A 27,013-nucleotide genomic window follows, 5' to 3' on the forward strand; every position below is an offset into this window, starting at 1 on the left:
CCCCTACCCCAAGACCCTCCAAACTTTAGAATTTTCCTTCCAGAGACCATATTTTTCTAAATATTTTCCATACACAGGCTAGACTAATAGAGCAATGATCTGAGGTCTGAGAAGATCAGGTCCATGTCTGCAGTGGTTCTGATTTGAGGTTGGATAAATGGCATGTCTTGAACTATTGAGCCATAGTCTGAAGCCTCCCTTACTATTAAAGAGGCTTAGACTGTATGAATGTGAAGCTGCCCACACACATTACAATGTAAGATACAACCTCTTTCAGGTTTATCAACAATTATTTAGCGCAAAGGCGTACCCAAACAGTCTATTTCATTTAAAGGCAATCAGGCAGGCTTCTCACTCTGCATAGCTGTTGATAAATTGTAATTTGTATGGCAATGTTTAGTCTACTCATTTAGCCAAAAAAGTTTATGACTTCTACAAATCAACTATTGTTTTATAACTAGAAACCGAAAAATGTATGGGAATTGAAGTGTACCTCCTTCGGGATATTGGACACAGACTCATAATGTATAATGAATAATAATGAATAAATGAATGAATAATAATGTATAATAATAATGTATAATGAATGTATAAAAATATAACAATTTTATTAGGTATCACATGTATTAAAAGAATGATTTTAAAAACATATTCACAAGTTAGACAACCACAGTCATATCTATCCTGGCCTTGGGATCCTGTTAGTTGGCTAACGTGTTTCACGGGCAAATCTGCTTCATCAGGGCCTCACAATAAAAGAAAAAGGGGTACATGGAGTGTTACCATGTACCCCTTTTACAAGTAATTATGTTTGACCGATTGTATTGTCAATTGGCACCAAGTGATTGATTATACTATGAAGTTATGACAGATACCAAGTAATTAATTATATTGTGAAGCTTTGATCCATCCCACTCTTTTATATTTATGGTGGATACAATATTTTCTTATATTGTGAGTTTAGTTATTATTGTGCATGTAAAATGTTATACAACATGCTATGCAATATGCTACTTCATGATCAAATGTCTCATACATATTTTTGTATATGATTACAGTACTTTTTAAAGGATCTGAGGCCCTGATGAAGCGGGTGTGCCCACAAAACACATTGGCCAACTAGCCGGATCCCAAGGCCAGGATAGATATCACTGTGGTTGTCTAACTTGTGAATATGTTTTTAAAATATGTGATGGAATGTCTGCTTCTGCTTTTTTGATTACAGTAAAGCCTTCAATTGTGTGGATCACAACAAGATGAGGCAAATACTGAAAGAAATGGGAATACCAGACCACCTCACCTGTCTTCATAAAAACCTGTATGCAAGTCAAGAAGCAACAGTTGGAACAGGAGATGGAACAACTGACTGGTCCAAATGAGAAAGGAGTGTGGCAAGGATGTAAATTGTCACCCTACTTATTTAATTTATATGCAGAGTACTTCAGGCGAAATGCCAGGATTGACTAATCACAAGCCGGAATTAAGATTGCGGGGAGAAATATCAACAACCTGAGATATGCAGACAATATCACACTAATGGCAGAAAGTGAAGAAGAACTAACGAGTCTCTTAATAAAGGTGAAAGAGGACAGCACAAAACCGGCCTGAAATTGAACATTAAGAAAACTAAGATCATGGCAACCGATCCCATCACTCCTTGGCAAAGAGAAGGAGAAAAAATGGAAACAGTGACAGATTTTATCTTCCTAGGCTCAAAGATCATGGCAGATGGTGACTTTAGCCATGAAATTAAGAGACGCTTGCTTCTTGAAAGGAAAGCAATGGCAAACCTAGACAACATAAAAAGCAGAGACATCCCCCAACCGACAAAGTGCTGTATACTCAAAACTATGGTATTCCCATTTCCCATTAGTAACCTATGGCTGTGAAAGTTGGACCATAAGGAAGGCTGAATGCCAAAGAATTGATGCTTTTGAAGTATGGTGTTGGAGAAGACTCTTGAAAGTCCCTTGGACGGCAAGATATCAAACCAGTCAATCCTGAAGGAAATCAGCCCTGAATATTCACTGGAAGGACAGGTTCTGAAGCTGAAACCTAAATACTTTGGCCACCTAATGCGAAGAGAGGACTTACTGGAAAATACCTTGATGCTGGGAAACATGGAAGGAAAAAGGAAAAGAGGACGACAGAAAATAAAGCTGGATACACACTATCCAACTTTTGTGGTTAGATTTCCTTCAGATTTACCTTTTCTATGTAGTGCAAGGGCCTGCCAGATTGCATACAAATTCAAAGTGTTTAGGTTTGACCTCATATTATATGGTTTTGGTAAGTCTAAAGGAAAAAGTCTTCAGAAAATCTTATAGTGTGTATGGCCCATTAGATGGATATATAGGATCATCGAAACAATGAACATGAAGTTAAGCAAGCTCCAGGAAGCAGAGAGGACAGAATAGCATGGCGCGCTATGGTCCATGAGGAGTCGGACACCTCAACAACAATAAAATTGTTATATTTTTATACATTCTATGAGTCTGTGTCCAATATACCCAAGAAGGTAAACTTAAAATCCCATACATTTTTTGGGTTTTAGTATTTATCTTACTGGGGACACTACCTTCTACCCATACAAAACTTGCATATTGTTTTATAAGTGTAAATGTCTTTTTTAGTCATTCAGTATGATGTAAGAGGAAAACATGCTAAGTTTTGTCTCCTGTCCTATCAATTAAGTTCCTGAGATCTCTCGGTCAGTGGGTATTTCCTTGCCACCATAGATAAAGATTTTTCACAATTCCAATCAAAAATGGCCTTGGTAACTTTTGTTCTCATGTCGGAGACGTCATGGCATCATGGCATTAGATTATCTAAGGGAAAGACAAATTTTCACACCTCCCAACATTTACTTGGATAATGTACACATTTCATAGCGACTGTATTAGGGTGACTGAGTTATAATTGCTGGGGTATATTCCTGACACTTATTATTAACCGAAAAATCTGCTTGGATAAGTTGTGCAACATCTTTTAACATTACAAGACAAGTCCAGATGAAAGTGACTAAGTGCTCTTAGAATACCATGATCTGTATGAGTAAAAACTATCACATCTTATGTCTGTGGGTTTCATTACTCTTACATGTTTGATTTGATGTTTTCTAATGTACTCATCAGTTCTCAGACTGTAGAGTTCAAATTTTGACAGATACTGTAACTAATGAGCAATGACAAATTTGTGTTGAGGGAGTTGAGTAATTTTAATACTAGTGGAAATCTCTCTTATCGGTGTGTTACAGATGTTTGTTGAAATTGCATTGCAGTGGAGATGTGGGCTATATAAACCTTCCCTTCCCAAATTTTTCAAAAAGGGAAGCATCGGTACTGATGAAAACATGAAACTGCTCCTCTTGCTTCTTTCAGCAATGTGCTTCCTTCTCTGTGAAGGTAAGAAAAATTACAGAATTTGAAATATTATAAAGAAAACATGCTGAGAAAATGTTTGTTTTTGTAAATTAGGCCAAACAAAAAGATGCAAAAAAGCCTTTCAACCAATCACATCAGTTCAGAGCAGCCAGAACACAAAGATGTTTGCTGATTGGTTGCTTTAGGTTTTTTGCAATGTGGCCATTACTTCTCCCTGTGAATACAATTGAACAAGTCTAAAATGCAAGTCTTTCTAGACTGGTCTATCAGTAGAGGGGGTTTCCAGGCCCCGCATGAGTTACTTATGAGTGTCCCAGAGAAAGTTGTGACAATACAAAACTGTGGCGCACTTATTTTGGAATTGCACTTATGCACAGAAAATTTTGAGAACAGGGTATCCATTATTGAAAGGGATCTGTAAACTTAAAAACTTTAACTATAAGTATATTTATGATGACATTTTTACCTGTCCATCTGCTAATCAGCAAAAATTATGCTGGATGATTATTAATGGTTTAAAAAATTCCATCTGGAAAATTTGGAAAATATTATTAATTAAACATGATTTTATTGATGTTAACAATGAAATTAAAATTACTTTTTCAAAAATGTATATTTCTTTTTAAGGGACAGAATGCACCAGTGTAATGTAGAAGGGGCTTATCTGTGGAATTCAATTGTAATGTCATTTTAAATGCTTAGCTTTATATGCTCTATATTTTTAAGGCTTCAGATCTCCTTTCATGTATTTTATCTTGCCTCTTAATCTTTGAGTCATTTTTTGTCACATACAGTTGATTGTTTGCATTTTATTATCATTTTGTTGTATTTCTTTTATTGTTAACTTTTATCTTGATGTTCAATAAAATTCTTGTTGAAATCTTACTTATGAGTGAGGAAACTCCAACTGCTGAGCAGTTATGACCAACTGCTAAAACAATTGGAACTACTTGTACTTTTCTTGGGTGACCTCCTACTTTTATTATATTCCTTACTCTGGACCTGCATTGTGCTGTAAAAGGCAGAGTTGCTCCAAGTACTCCTAAAGCTTTACATTTGGAAAACTGAAAACAGAGGATATCATTTTTTTCTAAAACTGCCACCTTATATCTAGAAACCCCTTATAGAGCACAATCATATATTTTTATTCTTGTAATAATATCTTGTAAATTGTCATTAAATCAAAGCTTTACCAGCTTAGACAAATTATTGTAGATATCACTTGATTTTTACATTGCTGTCTATATGTTATAATATGTAATATTGGGATACCTGCCTTTACATGCACATGAACACAGGACTCTGTACAGGCCAGTCAGGTTCCACCACCCCAAACTCGCTCATCCATGTCTTTACGGACCTTGCTCTGTGCACTGGTGCGCAGTCATTTTGGAACAGGAAGGGCCAACCCCAAACTGTTCCCACAAAGTTGGGAGCATGTTATTGTTCAAAATGTCTTGGTATGCTGACTCTTTAAGAGTTCCCTTCATTGGAACTAAGGGCCAAGCCCAACCCTGGAAAAACAACCCCACACCATAATCCCCCCTCCATCAAATGATGTGGACCAGTGCACGAAGCAAGGTCCATAAAGACATGGTTGAGCGAATTTGAGGTGGAGGAACTTGACTGGCCTGCACGGAGTCCTGACCTCAACCAGATAGAACACCTTTGGGATGAATTAGAGGGGTGACTGGAAGCCAGGCCTTCTCTCCAACACGGGTGCCTGACCTCACAAATGCACTTCTGTAAGAATGGTCAAACATTTCCTTAGACACTCCTAAACCATGTGGACAGCCTTCCCAGAAGAGTTAAAGCTGTTATAGCTGCAAATATTAAACCATACAGACTTAGACTGGGATGCTATTAAAGTTCAAGTGTGTTTAAAGGCAGGGATCCCACAACTTTTGGTAATATAGTGTATATAACAGCTTGCTGTTCTACAGATCTATCTAGAAGAGTTTTCTTTCCTTTCTTTTTTTTTTTGGTAAGCCAAACTGCTTTCAAGTTTTATATTTGCAGACACTTTAAGTCAGCCTTAGATGGTTTGAATCTCAGCTTGTTCAGCAAGGGCTGGCTGGGATTCAAACCATCTATGGGCAGGCTGATTGTACCCAAGTTGATTCATTAATTGACTTGGGTACAATCAGCAAGTTAGATTTTGGCTGTGGTCACTAGCAATAATCACTGTGTTCTCCTAGCAGGGATGGCTCCCCATGCCCTCCGCCAGGAGAACACAATAACTCTGCGGGAGGGATTCCCCCATCAGCAGTGACCACATCTGAACCTCGTTCTCTCCCCCACCTTGGGTCTTTATGCCTCATGTTGGCATGGTGTCCACCAGAGCATTTGCAGTGGCAGAGAAGTGTAGGACTGGCCAGAAAAGGGATTATTTTGACGCAGTTGCAGTTTAAACATGTATTGCAATATATGTGAACCAAACATCCCTGTTTTTCATTGCATAGTTTGCTGGAAAGGGTGTAGCAGTGTGCAGAGCAGTGGCGGCTGGTGCTCAAAATTTTTGGGGGGGGCGCAAACAGAAAAATGTAATAGGCATTGCTTTGCGGCAAAAAAAGCTGTAAAAAATTGCGTGACTTAACAAACAATCATTAGGTTGGTTCAAGATTGACCATCGTGTCCCCATTCAATGCACAGTGACCAGCATGTCCCCCATCAATACACAGTGTCCAGCATGCCCCCATTCAATGCACAGTGACCAGCATGTCCCCCATCAATGCACAGTGACCAGCATGTCCCCCATCAATGCACAGTGACCAGCATGTCCCCTATCAATGCACAGTGACCAGCATGTCCCCCATCAATGCACAGTGACCAGCATGTCCCCCATCAATGCACAGTGTCCAGCATGTCCCCATTCAATGTGCAGTGTCCAGCATGTCCCCATTCAATGCACAGCGACCAGCATGTCCCCCATCAATACACAGTGTCCAGCATGTCCCCATTCAATGCACAGTAACCAGCATGTCCCCCATCAATGCACAGTGTCCAACATGTCCCCATTCAATGCACAGTGACCAGACCAGCATGTCCCCCATGAATGCACAGTGTCCAGCATGTCCCCATTCAATGCACAGTGTCCAGCATGTCCCCCATCAATGCACCGTGACCTGACCAGCATGTCCCCCATCAATGCACAGTGACCTGACCAGCATGTCCCCCATCAATGCACAGTGACCTGACCAGCATGTCCCTATTCAATGTACAGCGACCTGACCAGCATGTCCCCATTTAATGCACAGTGACCTGACCAGCATGTCCCCATTCAATGCACAGTGACCTGACCAGCATGTCCCCCATCAATGCACAGTGACCTGACCAGCATGTCCTCATTCAACGCACAGTGACCTGACCAGCATGTATGCTCAGTGTCCAGCATGTCTCCATCAGTGTCCAGCATGTCTGATTAACGCACGCACCGCCCCCCCCCCGCGACGTCACCCGGGATGTCCGCTATGATTGGTCCAGGCTGGAGACTGGACCAATCACAGCCAGGACATCCTGAAAGTGGGGAGTGTTGGGGCGCATTGCTCTGCGCCCCGATGACCCCCAGAAGGCAGCCAATCGGCGGCTCTGCTGCAAGCACGTGGGGTGCAAAACCCCACCCCCCTCCCATAGCCACCAGTTAGTCCGGCGCCCCTAGTGGGCTGAAAATTTTATTTTTTTTATTTTTTTTCCCTTTTTTAATGGCCACACAGATTGGGGGGGGCGGCGCCCCTGCGCCCCCTATAGACCGGCCGCCACTGGTGCAGAGGGTCCATCCAGAATTTGTAGCCACCCTCCCAACATTCTTCAACCTGAAAATTGCATATGCTGGGCGAAAAGATGCCAACTGAAGAGTGACTGCTTCCAGTTAGATGCAGCCATAGTTTTATTTTGACAACCGCAGTTGCCAGCAGTCAGAATAAAATAGCTAGTAGTAGAGATTTTTACATCCACATTGTTTAGTGTGGATGGGGGAATCAATAGATTTCTTTGGTTCAGTCACTAGGCTGAATAAGAGTAATATTACAGTGTGTGGCAAGTTTTTTTCTTTTTAATATATTTTTATTGAAAAAATGTTGTTGCAAACAGCATATTTTAACACGGTATTCATGCATAATATTCTGGTACGTTTTTATCAAGCAAACATAGTGCAATTTTAACTTAAAATTGAACTTACGGAGACAGTCAAAGGAACAGTATCCAGTTTTATAGAGGGGAAGTTGATAGCCTGACATGGTATGGGGAGAGATCATCAACTCCTTTACTGGAAGACTCTGAACTGGTCATTAGGTCATTTCGTATAAAGTCCTTTCATAACAATACGTAACTAACAATACATAACAATGTAGAGAATTAAAAAAAATTTGAACTGAGTTTACTTTCCATGTGAATATGAACAGAACCGATGAACATAAAATTGACCCCGCGCTAGAGGATTATCTGAGCACCAACACTGGATATGCTGCTGATCATCACACTGTGACTAAATGAATAAATAATAAACCCTTCAGCGCAATACCCAAAACCAACATTAAAAAAAGTGCTATCGTGGAAAACTGTAGAGATATAAAAAGTATACAAAATGTATAAAAGGTCACCTAACAAAGCTAACTCTGGTATGTCTCCATACAATGTGGAATAATGATATCACAAAGGTGGCCAATATAACTCCACTAGACTAGTGCATAGAAAAATTTCATGAATCATGTGGCTAGTGAAAGCACATCATAATGAAATACATAAATCTTACAACCAGTGCAAATGCATCATAAACAAGTTCATCAATCATGTGGCCAGTGAAAACTCTTGTGTGCTGCAACATACATAAATAAGGTGTTAGTAGTGCAAAATAGGTCCATGTATAAATAAATAAATACATAAGCACGTGACCAGTGAAGTCCACTATAAATAAATAGATAAATGAACATGTGACCAGTGAAGTCCACTCTGATCTTCCAGAAAGGATAGTACAAGTTCATACAGACACTGGTCAATGAAAATAGATAGGCCTGTGTCCAGTGAAAAAATTCCTAGGTACTCCTCCAAAGTGCTGAAATGGTGAAATTTTTTTTCCAAAAGTGCTCGTGCAGTGTCCAGTGATCCCCTCCCCTAAGATGAAAGCACTTTCCAGATGTTGTGGACCCCTTAGCGGTATAGCATGTGGGTCTAGCAGGCTGAACTGGTAAGTGAGGGTGATCACCACAGGCTGGGGCTTATAGAAGAGAGGGATCCAGAATAGTGTAATACATTCCTTTATTGGTATTCATAAGTAAAAGTACACTTACATTTAAGTAGACATCAATTTGCTTTAACACTTTTAAAGAAGGCTGGTGTGTTGGTAAGGAACTGCCGATATCTAGTCCTGTTTCCGGCGTGTGTTCCAACCAAGCAAACCACCTCCACTGGAAGTGACCAACTGGAAGCTGAGAGACTGGATACTATGTTGACGCGTTTCGCCCCTCCCACAGGGCGTTCTCACAGACAAATTATTTATTCATGAGCAGAACCAAATTTGGTGAGTTGTAGTTTGGAAGGTCAGTCTGTCAGTCCCGGGGGGAGTTTTTTCCAGGTGTACGAGCCTGGGTGATCCTTGTGGGAATGTGTGCAACTGAAACATCCTTATTAACATCTTAAATCTTGAGTTTGCCTAGTGAATGTGTAGTTGAGGCCTTGGGGTACCATTCCGTGTATTGGAACGAGGTCATCAGTGTTTTGATTTCTGATGGTGGGAACGTTTGTTTGATGAATTCACGCCATTTATTGAAGAACTTTTTTGTGGGAACGTAGTTTTGGATTTCTGTGTCCAATTTCTCATTATAAAGGAGGTCTTTGAGGTCTTTCTTGACCATTGAGATTGTAGGGGAGGTGGAAATTGTCCAGGTTTTTAGTATAGCTTTCCTTGTAGCCAGGAGACATAGCTGAAGCCATAGGGAGTGTGGCAAGTTTAACAGCACTGTGTATCGCCCAGGAAGTACTTAAACAAAGAAAGAAAAAATGGCGCAAGAGATTTGATTAGTGTGGCAAAGAAATGGTCCAAGGGGGAAAACTGTGGGAGTGTCAACAGTTCCAAAAAGTTCATGTAAGGAGAAATAGCCTGTATGCATTTACAGCAATCTTAATACACTTGTGGTGGTACCTCAGAACAGACTGAAGAATTTTCTGGAACCTAACACCCCCTTTTTTTTTTTTAGAAAAAAAAAACATTCCCATCTGGGCGATCTATGTACATTTGTACATCTATGTACTTTGTTGCAGATTCCTACCTTTTGTTATTCTGAAAAAATAGCTCTTTTTCTGTGTCCATGTGCAAAATGAATGTGAATGGGGGTGACTTTATAATTATTAATCAGCTGCATTTGCAGGGTTCTAATGATTAGAATGTACTTAATGTGCATTAAAACATTATTAATAAACTGTCCACTAGATGGCTTTTTCCCGCTTCCCTTTCTATACGCACACAGGAGCGGTGGGGAAAATCGCATGCGATTTGGCTAGGAATCCCACTGCATTCCTGTTGAAATGGTATGCGATTCTTTGCAGTGCGATTTGCGCGATAGGCCAACTAAAAAGAGGTTTTTGGGTGTTTAATCTGCTTTAAATCATCACTTGGACATCCATGACTTGCTGAGTATCTGGATCCCCTTTCTACAACGTATCAAGCTGTTTTGACCCAGGTGCTATATGGCACTCTGTGTCCTAGGGATCTGGTGAGCAAACTACATCTCCATCTTTCAGTTGGTGTTGGGATCCATTTATCACTTCATCACCACTGCATTGGACAGTCATGTCACCTATACACTGGGGATGATTAATTTTAAGTATATTTTAAATACATTTGCACTGTATTTGGACTTAACAGCACTGGTTACATCAATTTGTCCATTCACCTTTTATGGGTATTTTTCTCATTTGGTCATACCCATGATTATTTATTGATCCCATTATTTTTCCTTTTTGGGATTTATACTCATATTAGCACTGCACTTTTGAAAATTTCTTTGTATCACAATCTTTTTGTCAGTTGCTGTGTGTAGCCGCTTTTCTTTATGGTTAGTGCAATATTTTTCTTTTACACTATTTTTGGCTTGTTAGAGGTAGAGATTCTCCCCACTTCCACAGGGACCCCATATGTACTGTATAGCATATGCATACTTACACTGGCCAAGGCTGGACTAATGTAACAGTCCATGCCTGGAATTCAGCTTTAAAGAGCGTTCTGGGCTTTCTAAAAAGGACTGTTCTCTTAATGAACAAGGTAAAGTTGCATTTACTTCATTCATCCAATAATATGTTGGCAAAAATCAATTTTTCTCCCTTGCATGTCGTTGGGTATTTAAAGTGAACACAGCTTCACCGTATTTATTAAACTAAGTAAACCTCAATGCTGCTTTACTAGGAGTTGAATGTTAAATGTGCACATGTTAAATTGGGAAGATTTAAATCATGTGAAAAGCAAATCTCTGTTTACATATTTCAGCTGCAAATGATTGGATAATTGAAGTAAATATTTGCACAATTTATTGTATTCATAATTTAAACTCCTTTAGTAAATCAGCCTCATACTCTTTAGAAAGGGACCACACACTTTTGCTAAGTGAAGAGCTTCTGTTCCTTCAGTAAATTAACCCCATAATGAGTATTCACCATATTTACTAAGCTAACTAAATATTCACTTTGCCAAACCTTTAATCTTTAACCAGATGCCGACCGCACCACGTATATTTACTGCAGCAAGGCAGCCGCTCTGGGCAGAATCAGGTACCCATACGTGATTCTGGATTTCAGGGTCTGTGGCGTGCATGCGTGCTGCCGACAACCCGCTACCACTGTGATTGGACACTGCAGCGGGAGCCAATCACTAGGTCCGGCGGATGCGATGTTCGCCAGGACCTGCCGATTGTTCAGGAGACAGGCAGAACGGCGATCTGCCCTATGTAAACAAGGCAGGTTGGCGTTCTTTGACAAGGGAAGGCTTTGATTCTCTGTTCCTGCTAAGCAGGTACACTGATCTCTGCCTTCCCACAGTACAAGCACATCCCCCACACAGTTAACCACTTGCCGACCGCCCACAGTATATTTACTGCGGCAGTCAGCCTCTCCTGGGCAAACCGACGTAGGACTACGTCGCTCACCCAGGAGCCTGTAGGGGGCGAGCGCGCACCGCCGGAGGTGCGCTCCCGCTCTTTCACGGGCATCCCCGCGCGAGTGACCGGCGGCTCCGATGTCCGCCGGCTACTCAAGATCTCACTCAGGAGAGGGAGAAAGACAGACGGCTCCCTTAGATCACGACAGAGGCTATGCGATCCTGCTATGTAGGATCGTATAAAAGAATAAAAAATAATCAGCGCAATCCCTATCTAAACAGTACAAGTGATGAACACAAAGCTGCAAGCAATCAGTGCCAAACATAAAACACCTAAGATAATGAATAAATAATATTGCTGCGCTAGGTGAATGAAAATCAATGACAAATAATCGCTTAGTGAAAAATGGTAAATAATGTGACCATAAACTCAAATAATGTGATAAACATTAATAAATATTGAATCAAAAAAAATCGGTGATACTGAAAGTCCCAATACACAGTGCAAGTGGAGTGACACAATATTACTGTGATAAATAAGTCCCAATACACAGTGCAACTAAAGTGACACAATAATAAAAAAAACAAAAATTAATCTTCAACTGTGATTAAAGTGCTGCATGCTTCACTCCAAATGATCCACGTGACAATGGTAAGATTAGCAGCTCACCTCAAGAAAAGACTCAAAAGGGCCTAAATACGCATAGGGTGAAATCACAGTCGCCTGGTAAGCCCTTCTGCCACCGCCTCCAAACAATCATTCAAGTTGTATATGGCATTGGTGAAGAAATAAAAAGGAGATCTAGTGCTCTCTGTCTTAGTAAAAGGCTATTTATTACATAAGCAGGAATCGCACTTACGTTGTATAGCACTTAAGCAATGCAAGCTATCACGGCATTCGGCATCGATCGATCCTCCAATCCTAAAAGGTCCTTACGGGGGAGTAGCCTGCACGTCATTACGCTGATCCCGGAGGTACCAGGAAGTGTCTGAATGCTGTGATAGCTTGCACTGCTTAACCTTCCTAGCGGTATTCCCGAGTGTGACTCGGGGTAAGATTTTAGTGCCAAAAGCGGTAACCCCGAGTCACACTCGGGGTAGCGCTAAGAAGATCGCTGGATGCTGGAGGAGGTTTTACTTACCTTTTCTCCGGGATCCAGCGAAGACTGCGAGCGGTGTGCGGCGGCGGAGCTCTCTCCAGATCGTCTGCGAGCCCCGGCTTCCATCTCCGGCGACGTGACGTCCGCCGGGGGGTGGAACCGGCGGCAAATTCGAATGTAAAATGCACCAAACACACTGATATCGTTCAAAATAAAATAAAATCACATTACATTACCCCCCAGTGCCCTTTCCTGCAGTTTTACTGTACTTTTTATGTAAATATATGTATATATATATATATATACATATATATACAGTATATATATATATACGTATATATATACACATATACATATATATATATATATATATATATATATATATATATATACACACACACACATATTTTATATATATATATATATATGTATGTATATATATATATATATATATGTATATATATATATATATATATATATATATATATATATACACGTATATATATATATATATACACGTAATTCTTGTGAATGAGCAGCCCAAACCAACTGTATACATTATATATATATATATATATATATATATATATATATATATATATACGTATATATATATATATACGTATATATATATATATATATATATATATACGTATATATATATATATATATATATATATATATATATATATATATAATATATATATAATATATGTATACATAATATATGTATACATACATATATATATATATAATATGTATAATAAATGTATACAGTTGGTTTGGGCTGCTCATTCACAAGAATTACATGCTTTCAGCACCGAAAATAATGGTACCGCTTTCAGCACCTAAAATCCAAAAGAATCATACCGCCAGGGAGGTTAAGTGCTATACAACGTAAGTGCGATTCCTGCTTATGTAATAAATAGCCTTTTACTAAGACAGAGAGCACTAGATCTCCTTTTTATTTCTTCACCGATGCCATATACACTTTTAAAGCACATTTGAAAACTGTATTATATATAGATAAGACAGATATGTTCTGGCAATATATGCTACAGCATAGCAACACAGGACAGATGGTCAGAGGCTGCATATTGGATGGAACAGGAGACATCTTAGGCTGTGCGGACATTATACAGGAGAGGTCAGAGGCTGTGCGGACATTATACAGGAGAGGTCAGAGGCTGTGGACATTATACAGGAGAGGTCAGAGGCTGTGCGGACATTATACAGGAGAGGTCAGAGGTTGTGGGGACATTGTACAGGAGAGGTCAGGGGCTGTGCAGACATTATACAGGAGAGGTCAGAGGCTGTGCGGACATTATACAGGAGAGGTCAGAGGCTGTGCGGACATTATACAGGAGAGGTCAGAGGCTGTGCGGACATTATACAGGAGAGGTCAGAGGCTGTGCGGACATTATACAGGAGAGGTCAGAGGCTGTGCGGACATTATACAGGAGAGGTCAGAGGCTGTGCGGACATTATACAGGAGAGGTCAGAGGCTGTGCGGACATTATACAGGAGAGGTCAGAGGCTGTGGACATTATACAGGAGAGGTCAGAGGCTGTGCGGACATTATACAGGAGAGGTCAGAGGTTGTGGGGACATTGTACAGGAGAGGTCAGAGGCTGTGCGGACATTATACAGGAGAGGTCAGAGGCTGCGGACATTATACAGGAGAGGTCAGAGGCTGTGCGGACATTATACAGGAGAGGTCAGAGGCTGTGCGGACATTATACAGGAGAGGTCAGAGGCTGTGAAGACATTGTACAGGAGAGGTCAGAGGCTGCGGACATTATACAGGAGAGGTCAGGGGCTGTGCGGACATTATACAGGAGAGGTCAGAGGCTGCGGACATTATACAGGAGAGGTCAGAGGCTGCGGACATTATACAGGAGAGGTCAGAGGCTGTGCGGACATTATACAGGAGAGGTCAGAGGCTGTGCGGACATTATACAGGAGAGGTCAGGGGCTGTGCGGACATTATACAGGAGAGGTCAGAGGCTGCGGACATTATACAGGAGAGGTCAGAGGCTGCGGACATTATACAGGAGAGGTCAGAGGCTGTGCGGACATTATACAGGAGAGGTCAGAGGCTGTGCGGACATTATACAGGAGATGTCAGAGGCTGTGCGGACATTATACAGGAGATGTCAGAGGCTGTGCGGACATTATACAGGAGAGGTCAGAGGCTGTGCGGACATTATACAGGAGAGGTCAGAGGCTGTGGACATTATACAGGAGAGGTCAGAGGCTGTGCGGACATTATACAGGAGAGGTCAGAGGCTGTGCGGACATTATACAGGAGAGGTCAGAGGCTGTGGACATTATACAGGAGAGGTCAGAGGCTGTGCGGACATTATACAGGAGAGGTCAGAGGTTGTGGGGACATTGTACAGGAGAGGTCAGAGGCTGTGCGGACATTATACAGGAGAGGTCAGAGGCTGCGGACATTATACAGGAGAGGTCAGAGGCTGTGCGGACATTATACAGGAGAGGTCAGAGGCTGTGCGGACATTATACAGGAGAGGTCAGAGGCTGTGAAGACATTGTACAGGAGAGGTCAGAGGCTGCGGACATTATACAGGAGAGGTCAGGGGCTGTGCGGACATTATACAGGAGAGGTCAGAGGCTGCGGACATTATACAGGAGAGGTCAGAGGCTGCGGACATTATACAGGAGAGGTCAGAGGCTGTGCGGACATTATACAGGAGAGGTCAGAGGCTGTGCGGACATTATACAGGAGAGGTCAGGGGCTGTGCGGACATTATACAGGAGAGGTCAGAGGCTGCGGACATTATACAGGAGAGGTCAGAGGCTGCGGACATTATACAGGAGAGGTCAGAGGCTGTGCGGACATTATACAGGAGAGGTCAGAGGCTGTGCGGACATTATACAGGAGATGTCAGAGGCTGTGCGGACATTATACAGGAGATGTCAGAGGCTGTGCGGACATTATACAGGAGAGGTCAGAGGCTGTGCGGACATTATACAGGAGAGGTCAGAGGCTGTGGACATTATACAGGAGAGGTCAGAGGCTGTGCGGACATTATACAGGAGAGGTCAGGGGCTGTGCGGACATTATACAGGAGAGGTCAGAGGCTGTGCGGACATTATACAGGAGAGGTCAGAGGCTGTGGACATTATACAGGAGAGGTCAGAGGCTGTGCGGACATTATACAGGAGAGGTCAGAGGTTGTGGGGACATTGTACAGGAGAGGTCAGGGGCTGTGCAGACATTATACAGGAGAGGTCAGAGGCTGTGCGGACATTATACAGGAGAGGTCAGAGGCTGTGCGGACATTATACAGGAGATGTCAGAGGCTGTGCGGACATTATACAGGAGAGGTCAGAGGCTGTGCGGACATTATACAGGAGAGGTCAGAGGCTGTGCGGACATTATACAGGAGAGGTCAGAGGTTGTGGGGACATTGTACAGGAGAGGTCAGAGGCTGTGCGGACATTATACAGGAGAGGTCAGAGGCTGTGCAGACATTATACAGGAGAGGTCAGAGGCTGCGGACATTATACAGGAGAGGTCAGAGGCTGTGCGGACATTATACAGGAGAGGTCAGAGGCTGTGCGGACATTATACAGGAGAGGTCAGAGGCTGTGAAGACATTGTACAGGAGAGGTCAGAGGCTGCGGACATTATACAGGAGAGGTCAGGGGCTGTGCGGACATTATACAGGAGAGGTCAGAGGCTGCGGACATTATACAGGAGAGGTCAGAGGCTGCGGACATTATACAGGAGAGGTCAGAGGCTGTGCGGACATTATACAGGAGAGGTCAGAGGCTGTGCGGACATTATACAGGAGAGGTCAGGGGCTGTGCGGACATTATACAGGAGAGGTCAGAGGCTGCGGACATTATACAGGAGAGGTCAGAGGCTGCGGACATTATACAGGAGAGGTCAGAGGCTGTGCGGACATTATACAGGAGAGGTCAGAGGCTGTGCGGACATTATACAGGAGATGTCAGAGGCTGTGCGGACATTATACAGGAGATGTCAGAGGCTGTGCGGACATTATACAGGAGAGGTCAGAGGCTGTGCGGACATTATACAGGAGAGGTCAGAGGCTGTGCGGACATTATACAGGAGAGGTCAGAGGCTGTGCGGACATTATACAGGAGAGGTCAGAGGCTGTGAAGACATTGTACAGGAGAGGTCAGAGGCTGCGGACATTATACAGGAGAGGTCAGGGGCTGTGCGGACATTATACAGGAGAGGTCAGAGGCTGTGCGGACATTATACAGGAGAGGTCAGAGGCTGCGGACATTATACAGGAGAGGTCAGAGGCTGCGGACATTATACAGGAGAGGTCAGAGGCTGTGCGGACATTATACAGGAGAGGTCAGAGGCTGTGCGGACATTATACAGGAGAGGTCAGGGGCTGTGCGGACATTATACAGGAGAGGTCAGAGGCTGCGGACATTATACAGGAGAGGTCAGAGGCTGTGCGGACATTATACAGGAGAGGTCAGAGGCTGTGCGGACATTATACAGGAGATGTCAGAGGCTGTGCGGACATTATACAGGAGATGTCAGAGGCTGTGCGGACATTATACAGGAGAGGTCAGAGGCTGTGCGGACATTATACAGGAGAGGTCAGAGGCTGCGGACATTATACAGGAGAGGTCAGAGGCTGTGCGGACATTATACAGGAGAGGTCAGAGGCTGTGCGGACATTGCACAGGAGAGGTCAGAGGCTGTGCGGACATTATACAGGAGAGGTCAGGGGCTGTGCGGACATTATACAGGAGAGGTCAGAGGCTGCGGACATTATACAGGAGAGGTCAGAGGCTGTGCGGACATTATACAGGAGAGGTCAGAGGCTGTGCGGACATTGTACAGGAGAGGTCAGAGACTGTGCGGACATTATACAGGAGATAGTATGGGTGATATACTCGCGCCTAGGAGTTAAAATGTATTAAGTGGGAAGCAGCAAGTAATAAAAATCACTATCTAGCAGAGGATAGTGATCTCAAAATGTAGGCAAATGGTAAGGTACTGCGCTACCCCTATATAAGTGATAGAAAACTTAAGATGTGCAACTGGTCAGTGTATGTGCACGTGTGAACATGAAACCAATACTACTGTGCTAGGTTGCCATACTTGCCGATATTGATATAAAATAAATAAATAAATTATGATAATAAATAATGAATACAAAATTGCATGTTAATATCTAAAGTGCACGTGCCAACATATAAATTAGTGTTAACTTATAAAGTGCTAATGAATAAATTAATAATTTGCAATAAAACATGTAAAAAAATCATAACATATGAACATGCAATCCAATAAAAAAGTCCATGTAGTGAGTAATAGATGAGATGGTGCAAAAACGTGCTCAGAAGAAAGTCTCTTATAGTGAAATTGGGATCATGTGTGCCGGTGATCCTTGAATGTTATCACTCTGTGCCAGAGAGGTAAGGTAGCACACTTACCAGACGATGTGGATTCTCGCGTCACATCCGCCTAAGTGGAACGCACATCCGCCCTGTGGAACGCACGGCGTCCCGGAAGTGCGCTATTATTGCTTTCTATGCCACTACCCTCTATTCCCTTTGTGAGTACCTCATTTTTGTATACAATAAAGTATTTTAAAACTTAGCAGTACTACTCTATGTGAGCCTTCTTCCCCCATATATCGGTACACCTTCGGACCCTAACACCAAGGAACCGGGTTCACAAGATTCGGGTAGATAATCGGACCACCCAACCACTTTGATGGTCAGTGGAGGAGATCCAGGATTATAGTCAAGGCCTGATACCCCTGCAGGGGTACATAGTTCTGGTGAGTGCGGTCCAAGGGGTGCGGGGAGCACTGAACGGTCACCATATACCTGAGCACCTTTAATATTTCATCAAAACACCTGCACTCAAGTCACCTTTTTTTGCCAAGTTTTTTAGGAAATTTTCTTGCATTGTGGGACTATTTGTTCTTTCTTAGGTGTAACGGACTTATTTATTCTTGTATTATTGCTGCTATAACATTTATCTACCTATTGTGCACCTCATTTAAGTCATACTTGATGTTTTATTTCCTACGGCTGTAAATTTAAGTGGATCCACAATTTTTTTATATTTTTTATATTTTTTACATTTTATATATTTATTTTTATATTTTGTATACTTCACCCCTTCTATCTATTTTTTAATTCATACATTTCATCCAATTTTCTCATCATACCAATTCTCACTTAATCTGTATCCACTTTTTTCACAGTTCAGCATAAATATTTATTATTTATATAGTTGTATTATCCTTTAGTATTGCACATTCAATAGGAAGACACACAGGATGCACTGGACACTTTATTTATAGTGGTGATTTATATTGTATATATCTATAACACCTAATTTTTGGACATATAGAAACATCAGCATTTTTTGGCAGCGCCATACACCTTCCCCCTCCTTTCTCTTCATTCAAGGATCACCGGCACACACGATCCCGAATTCACTATAAGAGACTTTCTTCTGAGCACGTTTTTGCACCATCTCATCTATTACTCACTACATGGACTTTTTTATTGGATTGCATGTTCATATGTTATGATTTTTTTACATGTTTTATTGCAAATTATTAATTTATTCATTAGCACTTTATAAGTTAACACTAATTTATATGTTGGCACGTGCACTTTAGATATTAACATGCAATTTTGTATTCATTATTTATTATCATAATTTATTTATTTATTTTATATCAATATCAGCAAGTATGGCAACCTAGCACAGTAGTATTGGTTTCATGTTCACACGTGCACATACACTGACCAGTTGCACATCTTAAGTTTTCCATCACTTATATAGGGGTAGCACAGTACCTTACCATTTGCCTACATTATACAGGAGAGGTCAGAGGCTGCGGACATTATACCGAGAGAGCTGACATGGACATCTAAGGGGACAGCAGCCAGTAAGGCACACTCTCAGGATCACCTGCTGCAATCACATCATGCTGCTGCTGCTGGCACAAGAAGTTTTGTGTGGGACAGTGTGGGAGGAGGGATCGGCGTCGGCGCGCCCGTGTCAGTCTTGCAGGCAGTCAGTTGGTCCATCATCCACCCCGCCGTGCATAGCCGCTGCGTGACGTCATGCCGCTCACAGTGGCTGACGTGGAATAGTAAATATCGGACGGACCGTCCGTCACTCGTAGCGCAGCGGGGCCGGGGGCGGGGCTGCAGCGGCCATCATCACAGCGGCGCGGCCCCAATGCTTAAAGCGGCGCCGCGGCCCTATGTTAAAGCGGCGCTGCGGCCCCATGTTAAAGCGGCCCCATGTTACAGCGGCCCCAGGGCCGGCGGCCCATCGGGAAATTTCCCGGTATCCCGGTTGGCCAGTCCGGCCCTGGTTTATAGCACAAAAAATAACAAGCGCACAGGTGATCAAATACCACCAATAGAAAGCTCTGTTTTTGGGAAAAAAAGGACGTCAAATTAGTTTAGCTACAGCGTTGCACGACCGCACAATTGTCCGTTAAAGTCACGCAGTGCCGAATCGCAAAATAGGCCCTGGTCTTTGAGCAGCCAAATCCTCCGGGGCTTAAGTGGTTAACAAGCACTCCCTATGTGCTTGTAACATTTAACTCTTTGATTGCCCCTGATGTTAACTCATTCCCCGCCAGTGTCATTAGTACAGTGACAGTGCATATTTTTTAGCACTGATAACTGTATTAGTGTCACTGGTCCCCAAAAAGTGTCAAAGGCCAATTAAGTGTCCGATTTGTCCGCTGCAGAATCGCAGTCCCACTAAAAGTCGCAGATTGCCGCCATTACTAGTAAAAATAAATAAATAAAAATTCCAACACTATATCCCATAGCTTGTAGATGCTATAACTTTTGTGCAAACCAATCAATATATGCTTATTGGGATTTTTTTTTACCAAAGATATGTAGCAGAATACGTATTGGCATAAATTGATGAAGAAATTAGATCTTTTATTTTTTGTATTGGACATGCTTTATAACAAAAAAGTATAAAAAATGTTGGCTTTTTTTTTTCAAAATTGTCTGTCTTTTTTTGTTTATAGCACAAAAAATAAAAAAACGCAGAGGTGATCAAATACCACTAAAAGAAAGGACATCAATTTTATTTAGGTACAGCGTCCCACGATCGTGCAATTGTCAGTTAAAGTAATGCAGTGTGATATCGCAAAAAATGGCCTGGTCTCTGGGGGGTAAACCTTCCGGAGCTTAGTCACACAACCCCACTGTCTAATGCAAGCTAATGTTACAAGATTTTGTGGTTTTCTGTCTCAGTCTCCCTAACGTCTCATCTCTTATCTTGGTATCTGCTAGATGTGTTTTTCACTATTACTTCTCATGGCTCAATCGATGGAGAAAAAAACATTCATGAAATATTATGCACTGACTTCCTGTTCTGTGCTTTTTTAGATGCTGTATTGAGCTGATATTTTCAGGGCCTATTCACCCCATATTGCAGTGTGCCATTTGGGGTGTAGAAGCACCTAACATTGGCAGCTCCTTCATTTTAAGTAGTCTGCCAATACACGGAAACACATTCCTGCATGATTTCTTTCCTGTGTAGGGCAATGCAGCGCACAGAGCAAATTAATCTTTGCAATGCAAGATTCTCCCTCCTGACTGGCTGAGATACAGCAATGGAGCCACTGCTGTATCTCAGCCAGTCAGGAGGGAGAATCTTGGACGATGTTCTGCCAAAAACTCCAACTCTCCAAAATCTCCAACCATGTCACTTTTGGTGTCTCTACAGCAGGAATAATTGGAGATTTCAACGAGTTGCTGTTTTCACAGACCACTGGCAGCCAATACTCTATGGGACACACTATAATGACTGGACATTGTTAGTAACGGCTGCTACTAACCAACAACATGGCCACCTCCAAGGTGGCAACAACTTTTTTCCTACTTACCCAGTGTTCTGTGAAAAGAGGGAACTGCTCATTTACCGTAGATATTGGTTGCCGGTGGTCTGTGAAAACAACAACGTTGAAATCTCCAATCATTCCTGCTGTACAATCACCGGAAATTACGTTTTTGGAGATTTGGTAGAACACCGAAGTTGGAGTTGGAGTTTTCGGTAGAACACCGGCTGATACACTTGTGGATATCACTGGAGACCTCAGGTAAGTATTGGGGTGGGGCGGCTGCTGCACACAGAAGGCTTTTTATTTTAATGCATAGAATGCATTTGATTAATAAACCTTCTGCCTTTACAACCACTTTAAGCGGCTTGATGTTACAAGCAGCTGATTCTTTTAGATACTGGTCTTTAGCCATCATGATTGGTCCATGTGAGATGCCATCACTTTCACGCAGGATGACATTAGTCCCACACATGTGTAGTACTGTCCCCGTAGGGCTTGCTGTATGATGACTTGTTGGGCCTCCCTCTGATTACTTGCCGATAGTCACTAGGGGATTTTTCACACATCCATCTCTACTCCCGTTTGCTTGTTACTCAATAAACAGTCCAGGGTGTTTGTTTGTTTTATATTTATTGTGGAACTTGGATTGGAGAAGGGAATAGTGGGATACTCCAACTGGAACTATTCACAGTAGATAAGGACAACTCTCACTTTAGTGGTGACGTGGTTGGAGATTTTGAGTGGTTTGCGGCCAGGAAAGCATCCGATCTGTGTCTCATCAGATGCATTGGAAGTTAGAGGAAAGATTTGGGGTCTAACAGATACAAGAGTTCAGCTTCTGAGTATTCTGAAGAAACCTACGAATCAATGTCACTGGGATGAGGTGACAGGTTACAGATTGGGATCAAGCAGAAGCATAGTCAGTAAACAAGCCAAAGGTTAGTAACAAGTGATTACAGATTGAAATTAATCAGAAGCGTAGCCAGTAAAGAAGTCAAAGGTCAGTAACAAGTGGTTACAGATTGGGATCAAGCAGAAGCGTAGTCAGTAAACAAGCCAAAGGCTGGTAACAAGTGGTTACAGATTGAGATCAAGTAGAAGCTTAATCAAGGAACAAGCTAAAAGTCAGTAATGAGTGGTAGCAAAAATACGGACAGCAGCAGGAGTGACAAGAGCAAGATATTGGCTGGGGAGGGCACAATAATCTGGCAACAAAGAAATGCAGAGACATGGCTTAATGTGATTGTAAAGGAACATTTTTTCTTTAAAAAAATAACAAAAATGTCATACTTACCTGCTCTGTGCAGTAGTTTTGCTTGGAGCAGACAAAGATTCTCCTCTTCTGCCGTCCCCCGCCAGCGCTCTGGGCCTCTCCCCCTTGCCAAGCGCCCCCATAGCAAACTGCTTTCTGTGGGGGCACTCGTGCATGCTCTCTCCGGAGCCGGCTCTCTATGTCCATAAGACACAGAGAATGCAGCTCAGCCCTGCCCCCCGCTCCTGCCTCACTGACTGTGGTTGACAGCAGCGGGAGCCAATGTGATTTTAAATAATAGTGCTGTGCTCTCTATAATATAATAGTGTTTTAAAGAGTAAACATCAGAGGAGAGAAGAGCTGGGAGGATGCTGAGCTGTGTGTGAAGGATCTGTGGAAACCCCTGAGAACATCTATCATCCAGAAATGCTGGTAAAGCATTGGGAAATGTATAGAAATGCAGAGGACATCTAGTGGCGAACAAGAAGTATAGCAGTTTCACTGGAGGTTTAATACTACATGTTTTTTTCAAGTTTAATTCAGGTGAGAGGCTAAAAAGCACAGCGGTGACACATTGGATGAAGATAAGAATAATTCACACACAAACTTTTTGATCTATTGGGAAGGGATATCCCTTGGACATACATTACAATATTTTTTATATCTTTTTTTAAATGCTTATAATCAGTTTTTGTAATATGAGTCTGCTCCTTTTGTAATGTTACAATAATGTACTTTGGAGGATATATGGTATTACTTTGCACGTTTTTTTTTTTTGCATTTCAATATAGAGTTATGATTATTTATGAGAATTCCTGTACATAAGTCAATCGAGATTTACTCTTTAAAAAACTATTATATTATAGACAGCGCAGCATTATTCTTTAATCCCTTTATCTTTGCTATTAGCCGCAGATGGGCTTTTAAGTGCGAGCAGCAGTCTTTTACATTTTTATTTATACACACATACACAAGATAGCCCGAGAGCCATTACGCATTCTTTATACACAGCGGGAGCCAATAGCTCCTGCTTCTGCATTTTAGCCAATCAGGAGAGGGAGACTCCGAGAGCCTCGGGTCTCATGCACATTCCTGGATCAGGATCGGGGGGAGGGGGGGGTTCTGAGGGGGGAGCTGCACACTGAAGGTTTTTTACCTTCACACATAGAATGCATTAAGGTAAAAAAAAGCCTTTGGTCTTTAGCCTCGGTTCATACTGAGGCCATTTTGAAATTGTGCGTGTTCAGCTGAACTCTCGCGATTTCAAGCTGGCATTTCAGTCAGACTTCAGGGGGGATTTCACAGACATCTGTGTGGGTTCCTGCACAGATGTCTATGGAAATCGCCCCCCGAAGTCGCCAAAAGTAGAACAGAAACTATTTTTGGAAATCGGTGTTGCGCCGCAAACTTGGTGTTGCACCAATTCGGATGGTGCAACTGCCGGCAATTGACTCTGATTTGATATGTGATTTGACATGTCAAATCATTTGTCAAATCGGACCAATGTGAATGCGGGCTCACAACCACTTTAAATCGGGAAAGGTCATGGGAGGAGCAAAGAGTTCAAGGGTCACAAGAAGTAAGACACGAGGAAAGGTTGTCTAAGCAATCTGGCAGGGAGCTGTCCAGCATCTCAGGCTCAGCGAGAAGAGTTACTGCCAGACATAGCAGAGGTCCTGGCCCTAAAATTGTATACTTTTGGGAGAACCATTGCTTTTAAGTTGGAGTGCTGCCTTAAAGCGGTAATACGGCTTACCTGTAGGTAAAATGAATATCTCCTAAACCTGCACGGTTCAGGAGATATTCACCCTGCATGCAGCACCAGCGGCACATGCGCTCTGAAGGTCCTGTGGACCTTCAGAGCTCCTTTCCGGCTCCTTGCCGGAAAGTGAACTCCCGCACGCATGCGCTGGAGTGTCATCATCATGGCTCTGGCCAATCCCAGCCCCAGAGCCGCTGAACCCCGGAAGAGACGTTGATGGAACATGACAGTTCCTTTATCAGTGTCCGGGCGACCGTGTGGTGGCTTCGTTCTAAGGTATTTCATAATGTGCTAGTATGCAATGCATACTAGCACATTATGCCATTGTCATGCAGGGGTTTATTTTTTTATTTTTTTTGTACTTTGGGGATACTACCTCTTTAATGCCAGCCTTACATTATATGGCGCCTCAGCCCGCAGGAGCACTAGCAGGAGCTCTCTCTGGGTCCCCACATGGACGCAGTAAGCCCCGCCCACAAGTAGATTCAGATACACTATTAAATTGAAGCCAAACTCCAGCTCACTTTGCAGTTGCACAAGCAGTTACAGCAACAACTTTTTTTCTTTTGGGATAAAGGTTTTACACGCATAAATAAAATCTAATCATTGTAAGCAACCTTGTCAGTGGTAATTGGTTTGTCTCAGCACTCTAACTGCTAGATCTGCAGAAGCGCTTGAAAAAACAAACTTACTAGCTGGATTACCAGGGAAAAATAAAGGAAAGAAAGACTAAAAAATAAAACGAATAAAGCCATTACATTTAAGACTTTGCCAGCTGCAATATAATAAATGTTTGCTTTTGGGTTTAATACCGCTTTAACAAGAAAATTAAACAAAAGTACACTAGAAATAAAAGGTGGCAATACAAAAAGGATGCATGTAACAAATACAAACTATTACATTTCACAATATGCCATCTAGTGGCAAAACTGATAAAATACAGCCAGCTACAATATCGATTGTTAAAACTCCTCCTTACTGCCTGTTGAAATAAATGTAAATGCAGCCGTTTCCTGTGTTCACGCATTCCAAGTAATGGCCCCATGGCATTTCTCAGGGAAAGTTTCCTGATACTGATTACAGTGACTCATGCCTGTGTCATTTCTGTTGAAATTACCTGTTGTAGCTTCCACCTGAAACCTGTGTGACAGTTTACCAATGCAGGAGCACAATTAGGAAACAAGAACGTAGAGGGTTATTAGCCTATAAGACATGAATAAGAAGATAACCAGGTATATTTCATTGAAAGCCACAGATTTAGAGCCTAGTTGAACCCTTATCTTTCCGTAGTCTAATGCAGACAGGCTAGCTAAAAGGTAACATATGCATTGGTAAGTATTATTACTGCAGCCATCCTGTGCTGGCAGCACACTGGAGATTTGGACCTCTGCTTGTTCTGTCGAATAGTGCATCCCGTCGAAAAATGCCTCCGATGAGATCTGCGCATGCGCAGTACGTAACGTCATTCCAGCTGATCTATTGATACCTTGGTGTGACATCAACACTGTGCATGCGCAGATTGTCAGAGGCATTATCCGATGATCTGCAAAGCACGGAGGGAGAATCTAATTGTCCGATTCTGCCTCGCTCTATCTGCGCATGTGTAAGATCACCTAGAGTGACGTTACGTACAGCGCATGCGCAGATTGTCATAGGAATTATCTGAAGGGATGCACTATTCGACAGAACACTGCTCTCACACAGAGTGCAGCATTTCCAATCTCCAGCAGTCTTACACCCCCCCCCCCCCCCCGCAATGTGTTCCAATCACCAATGCTACTCAAGGAGTGTGATTTTGCTGATTGGAGTACCATACGGTGGGTGTGCTGTGTCCGTATGAGTAGTGGTCCAAATTCTCAGCATGATACCACCAGCTTAACTGTGTTAGACCTGTACCAGTATTTCCAGGCATTGGGCCTGATGTGGGTCTGCCATGGTTACCGTTTACACCAACAGCTTATTAAGCTTGTTGCCCAAGTGGGAGATCTGAGACAGTGAACAGTCCGGCATCTTTGGTTTTTAGTTTTATTTTATATGGGGATGGGAGAAGGGAATGAGTGGGATACTCCTCTGGCTCAACTAGGTACAAATCTGGGACACTTGAGAAAAATGCTGCCTGGCGCTGTCTTGGCGCCGGCTAAAGGCCGACCAACGCTTACTGGCGCTTGAAAATCTGACTTGCGGTCTGTGAACTAAAACTTGATTTTTGCTACTTCCTCACAGCTCAAAAGTCCTTTACACTGCTCCCTGTAGTCTTCACTGACTGAGGTAGCTACTTGCAATGCTGCTGCAACACTTAACACTTTACACTTCAGGGCCCAACCGATGGCACCCCCTTTACTCTTCAGGGTTATCACTGACACCCCCTTTACTCCAATCCTGCACTGGCTAGCTAGCTCCTGGGTCCCACTGACCTTCTCCGAAGTGGTCCCTTCTGCTAGGCAGAGCCCCAGGGGCAGTTTGCAGTACTCACGACACAGAATTCTTTCCTGAAACCCGACCCCCAATGCTCCGCTGGTCCTCAGCACACCTGGATCCTCACTGCAGCTCAGCTCAGCCCTGTGTCCAC

At 42.7% G+C, this 27,013-nt stretch overlaps 1 protein-coding gene across 2 annotated transcripts in view; it reads left to right on the forward strand.

Annotated features, from left to right (window-relative positions):
• Nucleotides 1-3,320: 3,320 nt before the first annotated feature.
• The window catches only part of LOC309560452 (granzyme A-like), a 46,788-nt gene continuing 23,095 nt past the window's right edge, over nt 3,321-27,013 (forward strand). For both annotated transcript variants that reach the window (XM_082264085.1, XM_082264086.1), the window contains exon 1: nt 3,321-3,404. In XM_082264085.1, the coding sequence (XP_082120211.1) occupies nt 3,353-3,404 (52 nt within the window). In that variant the 5' untranslated portion in view covers nt 3,321-3,352. The remainder of the gene's footprint in view (nt 3,405-27,013) is intronic.

This window comes from Pelophylax lessonae (assembly GCF_965119305.1).
Source record: "Pelophylax lessonae genome assembly, chromosome: 1".
Lineage (NCBI taxonomy): Eukaryota > Metazoa > Chordata > Amphibia > Anura > Ranidae > Pelophylax > Pelophylax lessonae.